Source organism: Schistocerca americana, chromosome 4, assembly GCF_021461395.2.
Source record: "Schistocerca americana isolate TAMUIC-IGC-003095 chromosome 4, iqSchAmer2.1, whole genome shotgun sequence".
NCBI lineage: Eukaryota > Metazoa > Arthropoda > Insecta > Orthoptera > Acrididae > Schistocerca > Schistocerca americana.
This window is the reverse complement of record NC_060122.1, coordinates 292,657,215-292,674,213: the sequence shown is the minus strand read 5'-3', so window position 1 is coordinate 292,674,213 and position 16,999 is coordinate 292,657,215. Positions and strand designations below refer to the sequence as shown.

General features: G+C 39.3%; 1 protein-coding gene across 1 annotated transcript in view; it reads left to right on the top strand.

Annotated features, from left to right (window-relative positions):
- LOC124613428 (fatty-acid amide hydrolase 2-like) overlaps positions 1–16,999 on the top strand; it is a 381,807-nt gene that overhangs the window by 308,685 nt on the left and 56,123 nt on the right. Inside the window, exon 5 of the mRNA XM_047142130.1 lies at positions 14,428–14,645. Within this exon, the coding sequence (XP_046998086.1) occupies positions 14,428–14,645 (218 nt within the window). The remainder of the gene's footprint in view (positions 1–14,427; positions 14,646–16,999) is intronic.

Genomic DNA, 16,999 nt, shown 5'->3' with positions numbered 1-16,999 from the left:
GTGGGGCCGTGCGATATCATCCATCAGGAGGAAGGTGAGACACACTGCACCCCTGAAAAGGCGGACATGCTGGTGCAAAATGACGTCCTGATACACCTAACCTGTTACAGTTCCTCTGTCAAAGACATGCAGGGGGGTACGTGCACCAATCATAATCCAACCCCACATCATCAAACCACGACCTCCATACAGGTCCCTTTCAAGGACATTAAGGGGTTGGTATCTGGTTCCTGGTTCACGCCAGATGAAAACCCGGCGAGAATCACTGTTCAGACTATATCTGGACTCGTCCGTGAACATAACCTGGCACCACTGTTCCATTGACCATGTACGGTGTTCTTGACACCAGGCTTTACGGGCTCTTCTGTGACCAGGGGTCAGTGGAACGCACCTTGCAGGTCTCCGGTCGAATAAACCATGTCTGTTCAGTCGCCTGTAGACTGTGTGACTGGAGGCAACTGCAGTAAGATCCCGAGCAAGGCTACCTGCAGTACTCCATGGCCGTCTGCGGGCACTGATGCTGAGATATCGGTCTTCTTGTGGTGTTGTACACTGTGGACGTCCCGTAGTGTAGAGACTGGACACGTTTTCCGCCTGCTGGAATCGTTGCCATAATCTTGAGATCACACTTTGTGGCACACGGAGGTCCCGTGCTACGACCTGTTGTGTCTGACCAGCCTCCAGTCGCCCTAGTATTCTGCCCCTCATAACGCATCAGTATGTGTTCTTTGAGCCAGTTTCAACACACAGTCACCATTAGCACGTCTGAAAACGTCTGCACACTTACTCGCTGCACCGTACTCTGACATGCACCAACACGCCTCTGCGTATGTGGACTGCTGCCAGCGCCACCGTGCGACGACCGCAGGTCAAATGCACAGCATGGTCATAACCTGAGGTGATTTAAACACGCAAACCGCCCACCCCACCAGAGCGTTGTTTCACCATGTATCAGCAGTATCCTTAATTTATGAGCTTGAGAGTATGATTCAATAATACTGGACAGTACACTACACTTAAGTGACAAAGAACAATAAAGTGCGATCTTAAGAGCGATAGATGTGTTTTCCATACCAGCTGCAACAAGAGGAGGTTTTTTTTTTATTTTTTAAAGCGAGTGACTGTACTGGAAAAGGTCTTACATAGTTGTTGCTTCAGATGATACACAACCTTACCATATTGCTTACAGGTTGTAGGCGATAATCTTACGACAATGGGAGCAACATGAAGGACAAGAAGAGTGGTACTCAAGCTCATATCATCGAAGAAAATCCAAGAGCTCGCTATATCCCTTGCTGTGTTCATAGCTTGAACTTGGATGTTAGTGATTGCTGTTAAATAATCTATAACTGCGCTGCTTTTCCTGGTGTAGTTCGAAGATTGTTCACATTATTTTCTGCTTCTGTGAAGCGCTGAGAAGCGCTCGAGAATCACATAAGCCTAACTCTGAAGCTGCTGTGTGTTACAAGATGAGAGGCTAGTACTGAATGAAGTGTTCGGATTATAAGTTCTGAAAAGACTTGCCTTGACAGAGTTAAATAACGCATGTAAAAATGATCTGTTGTGTTTCAGTGAAGAATCTAGTCTCTTGAAAGAAATCTCAAAATTTAAGTTTTCTTTGTGTGCTATCGTATAGCACAACGTCCTTTGCATGTCAACAGAGTCAATAAAGCAGTTGAGCAAGAAGGTACGCAGTTAGGCACTACAGCGAAAATAATAAAATCAACACTTAGTGTTATGGAAGAATATAGAGCCAACAGTTTTGAAAAGGTTAAGGAAGAAACAGAGGTATTAGTTGCATCTTTAGGAAATGTTGCTAAGTTAACGGAACCCAGATCTGCAACTATTAAAATCGAGTTTTCTTATGAAAGTAAGGAAGAACCGCTTAAGAATAAACTTCTTCTCTGTTGTGGCAGACACCACTGTTGTCTTTGAAGGAAAAGTTTCAGCAGCTCAATAACTGCTGTGACGTGCTGTGACGTTGAGCATTTGGCAACAAAAAAATGCTATTTCAACATATGAAGTAGAAATATTGCAGAAGCTTTGAAAAACTTTAAATGTATTCAGGAGACATAAATTCGGAGGATTTTGCAAACTAATTGGAACTGGTGTCTCCTATGCTTCCACAAATTGCGAACACGTTTAAAATTACTTCACTAGATCTTCGAAATGAACATTCAGGACGTTTTCCCATATGTAACAACTACGAGAAGAATATTTTTGTACATGCCGGTATCTGTAGCTTCTGCAGAACGTAGCTTTTTCGACTTAAAGATAATTAAAAACTGTCTCAGATCTTCAGTGAGAACCAGCCATAATGGCAGCGGGATGGCAGATTGCACAATTGCTCGACATGGAGAAATTAGTGAAGATCTTCGCTGCTCAAAAAGCAAGAAAAGTGAACATTTAGAGGAGTAATTTTTAAAACAATGTCTCTACAATCTAGTAGGCTTATCCCTGTTTTATTTAACGTAGCCAGAATTTATTCAATTATATGCCTAATTTTCCATGGTTTTAGCGCTGCATTTGAAAGTTACTACTACCAAGGCAACCGGGCTTTGCTCGCAACTCGAACTTATACTAAGGTATGCTCATCAACGATGAAGGATGACGAAAACAAAATTTAAGAACGTGCAGTTTATTTCTACGACAGCTCTCACTGGCTGTTTGTCGCGAATGTAAAAATAGATCAAATTTTCATACAGTCTGGAAACACAGCGTTGAACCCCCGCTATTGCTTCTTTAAAGTTAAAAATTACGATGAAAAGTTCAGTCGTTACAGCCGCTGCAATATTTGTAGTAATTTTCCTTCAATTTATATGAAACACTCTAAATAATTTTTTTTATAAATTTCAAAATCGCCATATACTTGCTTGCTGTTAAATCTGTGAGTTAAAGAAAAACATTATATCGATCATTATTATTTCGGACGTACTTTTCGGGCATTATTTTGCAAGTGACATTGCGACAATGAAGTTGTACTTTCAACCATAATTTGACATGGAGGGGATTTTTCCAGAGGTGAAAACTATCTTGACATATGGAAGGATGGCCGTTCTGAAAGAGTTAGAAAAATGTGAAGTAATTTACCATAACATACACAGCTAAAATCAATTCATAATTGGATCAGTATCACTGTAATGTCAGGAATGACTAATAAATTTTTAGATTTCTGTTTTTCCAATTCTATTTGGTGTTGGATTTAGGTACAGGCTCATTCATTTTAAGTGCATATTCCTGGTGCATATTTTCCTTATTTTAGTGCTTATTTCGGGTGTTTTTGTGCATATTTTAATGCATAAGTTCCACCATTTTATACAGTAAAGCCAACTGGCCACCTAGCCGGAGCAGCAGCACCGTCTGGTCTACATTCCAAAAAAAAGATGAGTGGACATGTGAAATCTTACTGTCCGGTAAGCACCAAAGAAACTGGCATAGGCATGCGTATTCAAATACAGAGATTTGTAAACAGGCAGAATAAAGTGCTGCCGTCGGCCATGTCTATATAAGACAACAATTGTCTGGCGCAGTTGTCAGATCGGTTACTGCTGCTACAAAGGCTGGTTATCAAGATTTAAGTGAGTTTGAACGTGGCTTATAGTCGGTGCACGAGCGTTGGGATACAGCATCTCCGAGGTACCAATGAAGTGGGGATTTTCCTGTACAAACATTACACGTGTGTAGCGTGAATATCAGGAATATGGTAAAAAATCAAATCTCTGAAATCGATGCGGCTGCGAAAAGATCCTGTAAGAAACAGACCAACGACGACTGAAGAGAATTGTTCAACATGATGGAAGTGCAGTCCTTCCACAAATTGCTGCAGATTTCAATGATGGGCCATCAACAAGTGTCAGCGTGCGAATCATTCAACGAAACATCATCAACATGGGCTTTCTGAGCCGAAGACCCACTCCTGTATCCTTGGTGACTGCACGACACAAACCTCTACATCTTGCCTGGGCCTGTCAGTACCAACATTGAACTGCTGATGACTGGAAACATGTTGCCTGGTTGGACGAGTCTCGTTTCAAATTGTATCAAGTGAATGGACTTGTATGAGTATGGAAACAAACTCATGAATCCATTGGATCCTTCATGTCAACAGGGGACTGTTCAAGCTGGTGGAGGCTCTGTAATTGTGTGGGGCGTATGCAGTTGGAGTGATATGGGACACCTGATATGTCTGGGTATGACTCGGACAGGTGACACGTACGTAAGCATCCTGTCTGATCACCTGCATCCATTCATGTCCGCTGTGCATTCCGACGGACTTGACTAATTTCAGCAGAACAATGCAACGCCCTACACATCCAGAATTGCTACAGAGTGGCTTCAGGAAAACTCTTCTGGCCATCAAACTCCCCAGACATGAATATTATTGAGCATATCAGAATGTCTTGCAAAGTGCTGTTCAGAAGAGATCTCCACCCCCTCGTACTCTTATGGATTTATGGACAGCCCTGCAGGATTCATGTGTCTCTCCAGGCATTAGTCAAGTCCATGCCATGTTGCATTGTGGCAATTCTACGTGCTTGCGGGGGCCCTAAATGACAGACAGGTGAACTAGTTTCATTCGCTCTTCAGTGTATAAGTGAAAATCTGAAAAAAGTGCGAAAATTTTGATATCTCTTTGAATTTTTCGTTGTGAAGCCGACCTGCTACAAGGCACCAAGGATGAAATTAGGATTCAACACCCCCAGGGAACACACAGAACAGTTGAGGAAAAAACTTCTGCAATATTACTATTGGAAAACCACCATTTGACTGGACTATTCGAGACTGCAATTTGCAACTTCGTGACATTACTGCTCATTTTGGTAGGGATCCTGTGACTGTCATGTAAGTGTGGATGGAATCAATGGCTTCTACATGGCCACACTCACAATACCATGCATCTAGCACATGAGGGAACAGACATATAGTTCTCCCAGCTGTGTAGAACCACACAGGTAAATCATGTAAGTTTACTCAGTTAAACAGGCTTGTTTGAAGCAAGGCAAGTACAGAAACAGAAGAAACAGACTGTGTGATGCCAGGAGCACAAGGGACTGTCAGTACGGTAGTCACTGTTGTGATTTCATTTGACACTGAAGCAGACAGAGGTGTGCTGACTGTGGTCCACCCAAAGACAACATTGGACACAGAAGTGATACCACACTGCATTTTCGGATGGGTCCTGGTACTGCTTATAGGATCACAAGGGATGTATCTGTATGTGGATCTGAAGAAGGTTTTGGCCGAAAGCTAAATGTGTAACAGTCTTTTCGTTGTACCTGTCTCTAGTTCAATGTGTCATCTTTACAGTGAGTAGCAATCTACCCTTTTCCTAATATTGTTATACAGAATACATTGCATTTTTTATTGATTCCCAGTGTGCTGCACACAGCTTTCTAGTCTGTATTTTGTGGATACAGCTATAACGCCTCAATTTCTTTTCAAATCACTGGCCTTGCAATTGAAATATAGCTTTGCAATCTCAATGTGTCTATAAGAGTCTTATAAATAGCAGTGCTGCTGGTTCCCTCAAGTCTTGTTGTAAATCACATGAAGGGGAGAGAGAGATTACCTATACGAGATGGCAAGGGACTTAAGTATTTCTGTAAAATAGGTACCAAATGGCCCACAAAAATCAAATTAAAACTTTCGCTGCACATTATCTCGTTATGAATAATAATAAAAAAGGTCAGTTGGAGTCCTGTTTATTGTAATTATTACTACTGACTTCCCTAGAATCTCTGCTTCCCTAAGGCAGAGGCTTCAGAATGCTGATCACTGTAAAAGCTGAGAGTATCAGTGTTTTTTATTTGTATGGTAACCCTTTTTTAAAGTAAGTGGCAACTAGTGTTTTGACTCCACTTTTCAGAGTGGTTTGAATTTCTTGAATAACTCTATAAATTGACATAAAGCCTTTACTCACCATGGCCACAGCAAAACAAAACAAAACATCAAAACCACAGTTAACAGGTACATAGGCCACAGCCAGCTAACCATATTGCCATACAGGACTACGAATGATCCATCAGATTGCACATGAAATACAAGCAATCAGCAATTTACACACATATGTGTAATCTATGGATGGATCACATGACTGGCAACATATTGTCGATATCTGTCACTCGAGCATAAGGCACTTCGACAATGGCACTGCCATTGTTTTAGACTCTCATCATAACAGCAACTAAATAATTCACAGTTATGATTTCATGTTTATGAACATACAGTAAAGCTTAATTTATACGTTTTTCACTTTACATTTTTCTCACTTATACATTTATTTTTCACGTCCTGGCAAAATATTCACAGTGTGCGCAAGTTATGACGCAGTGTTTCAGAGTGGGTTGCCAGGAAGTGGATTGGTAAGGTCAATATTAGACTACAATAAAATTTGATAATATAATAAAGAACTTTGTCAAAGTTAGGCGTTGGTCAAATTTTCTTTGATCAAATCCAGCGCCTCACTGTATATTTGATCAAAGGAAGCGTTCCTCTTATGTTTACTGCGTAGAGAAATCAATCACTGCATCAGTCTGACACACAATGTTTATCAATATGATTCCCAAATTTACATGGCGCGTTGCATGGTCGATTGATAGTGACCGGGCCAAATATCTCACGAAATAAGCATCAAACGAAAAAACTACAAAGAACTTAAACTTGTCTAGCTTGAAGGGGGAAACCAGATGGCACTATGGTTGGCCTGCTAGATGGTGCTGCCATAGGTCAAACAGATATCAACTGTGTTTTTTTTTAATAGGAACCCCCATTTTTAATTACATATTCGTGTAGTACATAAAGAAATATGAATGTTTTAGTTGGACCACTTTTTTCGCTTTGTGATAGATGGCGCCGTAATAGTCACAAACATATGGCTCACAATTTTAGACGATCAGTTGGTAACAGGTAGGTTTTTTAAATTAAAATGCAGAATGTAGGTACGTTTGAACATTTTATTTTGGTTGTTCCAATGTGATACATGTACCATTGTGAACTTATCATTTCTGAGAATGCATGCTGTTACAGTGTGATTACCTGTAAATACCACATTAATGCAATAAATGCTCAAAATGATGTCCATCAACCTCAATGCATTTGGCAATACGTGTAACGACATTCCTCTCAACAGCGAGTAGTTCGCCTTCCTTAGTGTTCGCACATGCATTGCTACAACTGCCTCATGGTTACTGATACCTGCTTTGATGCAGACATACTCAAAGAGGTTAGGTCTATTTTTTTGGCATTACATGTAGTATAATACCATCGTGAGTGTGGTTCCAAACCATCCATCCTAGGTAATTTTCAGAGAAGGCATTTAGTAATGTTTCAATGGATGTCTTCTCATTTCAACCATTAATAAAACTGTAATTATCCCTGTTGTTTGTTGAATGATTAAAGTCTTTTCCAATGATCACAGTATGATTGGGGAATGTATGTACTAGTGAATTGAGGTTTTCTTCAAAATTTTTGTTTCATCAGGAGGTGAGTCTGTTGGTTGACAGAATGATCCAGTTATAGTTTTATGCCCACACCTGGTACTGAGCCTTACTGAAACAATCTTGGTTGTACCTTAAATTCCTATCTTGATAGATGTGAGTTTTTTATCTGCTGCAGCAAATGCACCACCTTAATTTCTCATTAGCCTACCCTTTCAATATACAATTAAACTTTCCTCAAAAGTCTCATTGCTATCAGCTTTGAGTCTTAACCAGCTGTCTGTATGTAGTATTATATGAGCTTCATTGGCTTTTTTATGGGACCACTTCAAGCTCTGGCACTTTGTTACCACTGCTTTAACATCTAACCACTTGAATTTTAATATTCTCACCTATGGTGGGCATTTCTTTGGATCTTACTCTGATGCCGCTGTATATCCTATTACTATCAATATTTGGACTGGATGGATATTGCCTGTTCTAAGAACCTCTGTGTGCACCCCATAAACAGTCAGCTGCCTTTGTAGCAACCTCTGATGTGTAATGCACACCTGAACTATTTAGGGGAACCCTACATGATCACAGCCTACCTTTTCACAGAACCTTAACAGCCTCTGGTTCAAGCCTTCTTCCACTTCAAATCATAATCAGAGACACTGGACTCACTTGTGGGAGGACAACATTTCAAACCCACGTCCAGCCATCGTGATTTAGGTTTTCCATGATTTCCCCAAATCACTTCAGCAAATGTCGAGACAGTACGCTTGAAAGGGCATGGCCGACTTCCTTCCCCGTCCTTCCCTAATCCAATGGGACCAATGACATTGCTGTTTGGTCCCTTTCCTCAAGCCATCCAATCAACCATAACCAGAGGACCACCATCTGTTCTGGGGACAATGACACAAACTGTGAGCTTTGTTGAAACTCCATGAGCTATGCTGGTATCCTCAACATTCTCTGCCAGTTTCTGGAATGATCCAAATATGACCTGAACTGTGAGCTTTGTTGAAACTCCATGAGCTGTGCTGGTATCCTCAACATTCTCTGCCAGTTTCTGGAATGATCCAAATATGACCTTGGAGCTCAGACTACGCACATCATACATCCGAACACGAGCCAGAATATGCAGTTGATTACACTCGACTCCTCAATGGCTGCTACAATAGTCTATTCAGCATGCTGAATGAGGCACCTGTGCATATGCACTAAGTGCATATGGTGTTCCTTCCCATCCCTTACTGCCATTCCAAAGGGGTACCACTATGCACCATACATTTGAACTTCCAATGATTAATAGACCCCTACACTTTAGTGTTTGCCTCCCTTTGGCATGGGACTCAGAAGCTTTAGAAACAGGTGAAGTGAGTCCCACTGGCTTAGTTTAGGTTTCAATGGAAGACATCACCTCAAACTTTTTAGTTACGGGCGTGTGTGTAACATCTTGATTTCTCTCTGGTCACTGTCTCCCCTGTATAGGATGCCTAGGTCTACCACTAACGTGCCTGTTACTGTCAAATCAACAGTGGTACATCCTATATTGAGACAATGTCCACAGAGAGGATAGTACTTGAGATACCTTTCATGTCTCTGATACGTGACTCTTGGTAGCCTCCCAACATGCCCATTCACAGCGGTTTCCAATTGCATGACAGTAGTCAGGACAATTTCCATCTCCTTACAAACAGCAAGTAACTCATTCCATGCCTGAGAACATCATTCACAGTGGGGCTGCATTATGCCTGGTGCAATATTTTACAGAACAGTAAACAAATAACCTTAAACTTTGCTTGCTGATTATTTTTAAATTTATGGATCAGATATGCTACAAATGTTAGGCTACCAGTAGCCTTTTAAAAATGTATTGATTAACTTTCAAAATAAGGTATCTACTACATAACAGAAAAACTAGCTACAAAGTTTACTCTTTCTTTGAAACGTTTTGTGTTAATTTACCAACATTGTAGGCAATATACACTCCTGTTCAAAGAGAAAACTGATATGACATGACATGTTAGTTATTTATAGTAACTGCAAATCACAGACACCAATTTACTATGAAATTGGTTATGCACAATACCCACACTGTACAAAAATTCACGAAAATTTGCATTTGCAAGCATCCAAAAATTCTCAAAAATATACCATACCTTTCCCACAAATATGTAATGAAATTAGGGAAGGATTTGTTTTTAATGAGGATACAGTGGATAAAAGTTTCTAAAAGGCACAACATAAATTTACAATTCATGACATGGTACAAGTTTTTTCACTGAACTCACAAATGTTTGAAAAACAAAAAAACACAATGTTGACACAACAATGACAGATTATTTGAAAATGACACAAACAATATTGTACAATGTTAGAATCTAGAACTTAAATTGGACTCAACTGGCACATGTGGTCTCACACAAAGGAAAATTCGTAAGTCTGCTTATATATGTAAATAAGTGCAAATTGCACAGATTTTTAACTTAGCTGGATCTGTGACAACTTCTACACTGGCATGCCAAAGATGAACTCTGCAGCATCAGTTTACCTCAGTGAAAATCACAAAAATTGTGGAGCACCAGCAAAGCATGTCTTCTGCCTGTGGCAGCTAACAAGCATAAAACTCACAGGTTTCAGTATTTTTTGTGATATCAGCTTTATGATTCACCCTCAGTGAACATAAGTGTTTTCTTTAAGAACTTAGCTTCAATAATAGAGAAACTAATAAAATAAAAATTGTCTAGGATCTTAATCTGTGGTGACATTAACATAAATTTTCACTCAGAGTATAGTGTCCACTTTAACTGTAAAATTTTTATGAGTTAATACATCTGTGATCTGAAGGTTAAATACTCAACCAGGCTAACAAATCATAGTAAAAGTTGTCTTGATCAAGTAGCTCATGAACAAAATGCACTGCATGTTCCATGAACTTAGGATTCTCTGACCTCATTGCATCAGTTACGGATAAATCTGCCAATGAGCAAGCCCTAAATTAAAAAAAAAATTGTAAACTTCTATGAAACAATTTGCACATGAGTGGGATAACTGATAAGACCCTGAACCAGTCCCAAAGAGTAAATAGCAAATCTGAAGCTTCTTGAAATACTTTCTACTATTACTTCAGCTACCTCTTGCTTCAAAAGCAAATATATTCATATGTGTAATAACAGTAAACATTTAAAGTAGACCACCATAAGCATCATCAAATCAGATAAAAGAAAGAGGTACCTTCTTTCCCCGAGAAAAACCGAATTTGTCATTTGTGAAGAATTTAAGGGGAACTGCAGTGCATATAATAATATCTACAGTATGGTTACCTGCTGAAAATATCATCAAAGAAAATAAATTCATGTGAAACCTACAAGTACAAATACTGGTAGAAATAAACAGCCATCAAGTAGCATTAATGTAAAAGTGAATTAGGAGACTAGCTTACAATAAAAAAGAAATTGCAGATAAATTCAACTCCTACTTCACTAAAACTGTTGAAAATCTATCAAATACCCTCAAAAATAATTATCTCTCAGAACTGGACCACACACATTTCTTACCTGCAACATCAGAAGCAGAAACAGAAAAAATAGAAAAAGTGCTATTGATGGTCATGCCCACATCTTGGTCCATCCTTATGTCACTTTCATTCCCTACCATTTGCTACAAGAGTCATATCCATGTGGAAGACCCAGATGTAAGATCTGCATGATTCACTCAGTCAACACACCCTATTCTTATGTTATGTTATTATGTTATTCATCAGAGGCAGGGCAACTTTTGAAAGCTACCATGACATACACCAGCTCTACTGCAGTCTCTGCACAGCATTTTACATGGTTGTGATCATCAGTCAGCTGCCCACCAGAGTGAATGGCGACTGCCAAACTGTGACAAAGAGCAGATTTAACTGCCCAGTAGGCTATACATGCTGCTAAGCACAACATTGCTGTTTCACAACCCATGCCATCTAGATCTTTCCCCCAGCACCAGCTTTTCTGAACTATGTGGATGGGAGTTATTCTTGTGATACATCCTTTGTTTTCATAATCCTCCTGGCCTCGATCTCCACTAACCCAATGTACCCACACCTTCTGCCCAGCAGTCTCTCTTTTCTCTGTCCTGTCACTCCCTCCCAGTCCACTTCCCCACATCATCATTGTGTGCCTGTGTGAACCCACTGGCTCTGTTGCCCGTATGTCACATTCCTGTCCTATGCTTCTGCTGCCTCTCCTTCCCACATTCCTATTCCACACACTTGCTACCTCCTTCTGAGTCATTAGCTACCATTCCCCAACCCTCCCTTCCACTTCTCCCTCCACTCACACTGGACTACAGTGCCCCAGTCAGACTCTATCCCTCCCCTGCATTATTGCTTTCATCCAAAACTATCTTCTGTGTCTGTCTTTGTGGTAGGATTTTAACCAGTTTCTCACTGCCTCTGTGGCACCATAAGTGTGCTTTGTGGAAAACATTTTTGTGATACACACAGCTGAAAGCTTTTAAAAGATCACAAAATATACCAACTGCCCTTTTTTTTTTTTGTCTGTAATGAAGATGGTGCAAGAAGAGTTCTGGCAACTCACAGCACTGTTGCCAGCTTTCGACTGTAAAGTGCTGACAGCTGCAGGTGGAACCAATGGCCATTTACAGAGTTGTGACAACACTGAGACATTGCCATAGAGACATTTACAAGTGTGTTATTGGTTAAGAAAGGCCTACGGTGCTGCCATGCCTAGTCCACTGCAACTGTTAGTAATTGACTTAAGGTGACTCAACTACAGGGATTCGAGTAAATCATTCATGAAAGAAAATAGAACTTCAGCTGTGAATATTCCTTCGCAGAATCAAAACTAAGTTTCAGTGATGATATCAAAGTTTCAGAGGTGTCTCACAATTCTGAAGTATGATGTCTTCTCACAGACCTCTGTGAATGTGGTCAAAAAAGAGGTGCAACAATAGTGTGTGACTTGTGTCATACCTCCTTTCTGTGGAAAGGCTTCGTTATAGCAAGCTTTGCTTAACTGATCTGAGCAGGGTTTTAGAACCTTACTGGAAATATTTTCTACACTTGATGATCCTTTGGTTTTCAAAGAGGCCATGGTTTTCTTTGCTTCATTTCTAGTTATGGAGGATATTCTTATATTCCACTTACAGGATTATGAAAATGGTGCTTCAGTAGTCCCATGGCACTTGAAAAGAAGTCATTGCTGCCTATTTGTTCATCAGAATATAAAAAGTGATCACTGAAAATTTTACAATTATCTCTTGGTTGCTTATTCACTGATGAGCCAAAACATTATGACCACCTGCTTAATAGCTTGTGTGTCCATATTTGGAATGAAATACTTCACTGATTCTGCATCTCAAGGATGTGACAGTTTGTTTGTAGGTATATGGAGGTATTTGACATTAGATGTCTATGCACAGGTCATGTAATTTGTGTAAATAATGAACCAGTCATTTGTGTAAGTGGTGATGGCACCCAATAGCAACCCACATAGGTTCCATAAGATTTACATCACGCAAACTTAGTCATGAAGACATCAATATGAGTTCACTATAATGGTCCTCAAACCTCTGTAGCAGGGTTCTGGTCCAAGACATGGACTATTACACTGCTGAAAGATGACATCAGCATTGGGGAAGACATCGAGCACTAAGGGATGCATACAGCCATGGCGTGCTGCACATTTCAAGCTGCCGTTCACCTTGATGATGGAGAAGACCATTGACCTAGTGTAGCAAAAATGTCAATTCACTCGAAGAGCCAACACATTTCCATTCATCAACAGTCAAATCCTGATGGTCCTGTATCCACTGCAGTCATAATTGACAATGTTATTGGGTCAACATGTGAACATATAGGGGTGGTCTGCTGTGGAGCTCCATGTTCAACAGTGTAAAATGAACAGTGCACCCCAAAACGTTTGTGTGTGCACCAGCATTGTGCTCTTTCAGCAGAGGTGCTGCAGATCAGCACCTACCATACTTTACAGAGCAAACAAACCTTCAAATCCCATGTTCTTTGAAGAGGTGGTGCACATCCAACCATTTAGCGCCTAGTGATAGTTTCACTATCCTTTTACCTCTTTCTGTAGATGCTCATAATACTAGCACTGAACATGTGGCCAGCTTCACCATTTTTGCAATACTTGTTCACAGGCTCTGCATGATAATAATCTGCCCTTTGTCAAAGTCACTTATTTCAATTGATTTTTCCCATTTGCAGCCCTTATCTTTGCTAGGGTGATCCCCTGTCTGTGTCTGATCTGCTTACATGCTTTTGTTACTGTGTAATGTGCCCACAAAGCCACCAGGTGGTATCCAGTATCACGATGGGCAGTGGTCATAGCATTTTGGCTGATCAGTGTGTATTTCTCATCAGTATTTAAAACTGTCTTTAGTAATCAACATAGATCACTAACTTTAAGTTGGTGGCAGTGTTGCAACACTAATATATCCACGAGACAAAAATGGCTCAGAAATACTTCTATGTGGGATTCCACAGCTGATAATTTTGCGTATATTTCACTGTTAGGGTCTTCCCTTCATTTTTATAACATACTTGGGCATATTGTCATCTATCAAACAAATATCTTTTGTGATTCCCCTTGCATCAGAATTGAAGGCCTCAGATAAATCTAGAAAAGTCCCAATGACTTTTCTTCTCTTTTATTCAGTCAAGAAACCTCTCCCAATTCCCCCGCCCCACCTCAGTTTATATTTAGAAAGTTATTGCATGAAAACGTCATTCATGTTTTGCAACTGATGTTTCATTGTGTACATTGAAGTATGTGTTACTTTACATTACATTGTTTTGTTTTTGTTCTTTTTTTGTATGGTTGTGAATTTTTCAGACTCTGTCATGTTCTATTTTATTGTTTTTGTGGAGAAAAAAACTGAATTCATATGATGATAGATGCCATTATTTAACTGCCATTAATTAGCATATATATTATATGATGAAAATAGTTTCAGTCATCTAGCAATATTATACTTTCAGGAATGAGCTGCTGTGTTGGTTCTGTCCCAAGAAAAGGTATGAAGGCAGACAAAGATGGGCAGGTGGTTGCTCTAATGAAAAAGGCTGGAGCTATTCCATTAGCAGTAACAGCCACACCAGAATTATGCCTTAGTTGGGAAACAAATAATCTCATCACAGGAAAAACATGTAATCCATATGATCTTCTCAGAACCAGTGGTGGATCTTCTGGGGGAGAGGTACTATGCATTTATAATACATGCAGGTGCTTAACTTACAGTAAAATTTATTAATTTGTTTGTAAAAAATTATTTACATGAAAATTTACAAGAAAGTACAGGTAGTAATGTTCCAAATAATTCAACAATGGGTGATGGAGAGGATAACAATTAAACTTTAAAACTTTATGATGATACAAATTTTAACCACTTTCTGTTTTAAATGTATATTTTAAAAATATGATGTATTTCCCTGCAACAATCCATTCACAACATAAACCATTAATTTTGTTTCAAAATTGAACAATGATTCTGTTTTAGTGACTTAGTGACTGTAACACTTTGTATCATAGTTCTCTTATATCATACTTATTATAAAATTTTTACACCACAAATTTGTTTTCCTTAAAATTTGTAGACTTGTCTTTTGTAAGGAAGATTTAAAAGTGCATACTTACCTTCAAAATAGTACCAACTACAATAATAATGGTGGAACATAAATTAGTTTAAGATGACAAATACTAATCTAGTGGATCTTGAAGACTTTTCATTTCAAACCAACAACAAAATGTGAGATGTGGGATGCCATCTAGCATACTATTAAAAGAAAGCAAAAGTTACTTGAGCTATTGGATCCAAAGCGAATGTTTACCTCTCACCTCCTCTTGGCATTTTTTTTACATTCATTTCCCTTTTCACTTCTCAGAAAAATATTATTTTGTGAAAACTTCATTGTTTTGTGGTCCTCTTAGACCTCCTAAGTGCTGCTGTCCATGAGTGCAGGCAAGTGGCTCTCAGCTATTTAACACTGATTTGTACATCCAGTAATTATTTTCATCATTAGAAGTTGCAACTCTGTTTTTTACCCACAATTAAAAATAAATATCTGTCAGCTTGGAAGTTCAGTACCAGATCATAATTCCTTTCCTCAAAAATAATTCTGGTATTACACCTATACAAAACTTTGATAATTCTGACACAACCAGGTGTGCATTCACTCATTATATTATATAGATCCCACTGTGAAGCACAACTTATGGAGATGTGAAATGAGTCAAGTTACACGTTGGCAAAAGAAAAGCATTTGTTTTAAGTATGTATGTATACACTGCATTAAAAATAAGTTATAACTACACCACAATACTGTATCTATGCCCACTCAAATTACATTTGAAATACTAATATAGAGAAACCTCACTTAGCAAGCATAATTCATTCCAGAATCTTACTTGTAGTGCCAAACACTGGTTAAGTGAATCAATTTATCCCATATAAATTAATATAAAATACGATAACGCGTTCCATGCATAAAAAGTACTAGAAGTGTTATCTTATTCAGGCCATTTATGTGAAGAAAATTATACCTACAGTATACAGTATTATGTACTTTATTATTCTGTGTACATAACTAATACTTTTTTTACTAGGAAACTATCTGTAGTCATTTGTTTGTGCTGATGCTTCAACATTTGGCAAAAATGTGACATGGGACTGTTGTCAAATAAATTTGTAGCACGTGTAGCGACTGCTTTATTGGGACGATGATCTTCAGTGTACGATGCAGTGGGTTCTCATGCTTTCAGCATTTCTCTTATTGCACCAGAAAATTGCTGCTTTGCTGTTACTGCCCCCTCCTCCTCCTCCTCCGAAGAACTCCTCTCCACAACTTCCTGCTGTGATCTTCCACAAACTCATCGATATCATTGTTATCCACTTCCAGTCCCATGCTCTTGACAAAGGACACAATCTCATTGATTACACTCCACAGGTACTGACTCAAATGCGTCAGAGTCACATTCACCATTGCAATCTGGCCAAAGATTTTTCCAAGCAGAAGTGAGAGTTATCTTGGTAACCTCTTTCCAAGCCTTTTCAATTATCTTGATGCAGGCAACAACATTGAAGTGATATTTCCAAAACTTTCTAAGAGTGAGGTTGCTAGCTTCAGTCAACTCAAAGCAACACTGAAAGAGTGCTGTAGTGTAGAGCTTCTTAAAGTTAGAAATAATCTGTGTGTCCATAGACTAGAGTAGGGCTTTCCAACCTGTGGTCCGCGGACCCCTTAGGGATCCGCCGGCTCTTTCTAGGGGGTCCACGGCCACCTTTTACCAAATCAGGTAAAATAATGAGTAAAATTATTGAATAAAAATGTGAAAATCAAATTCATCACTGTTTTTTTTTTCTTGTGAAAAACGTGTACTTTTGCTTCAGGTCGTATCCCCAAGCAGCCTTTGTGGTTCCTCAGTGAGAACGTATACACAGTTTAGTGCTGGAGAATGTGGCTTCTCTGATCGACTGTTTAGCAACAATACGGGGGTCGTTCGTGCGCTGGCTCACAGCACTAGATGCGCAGAAACCTTTTACGCATGCGCGGA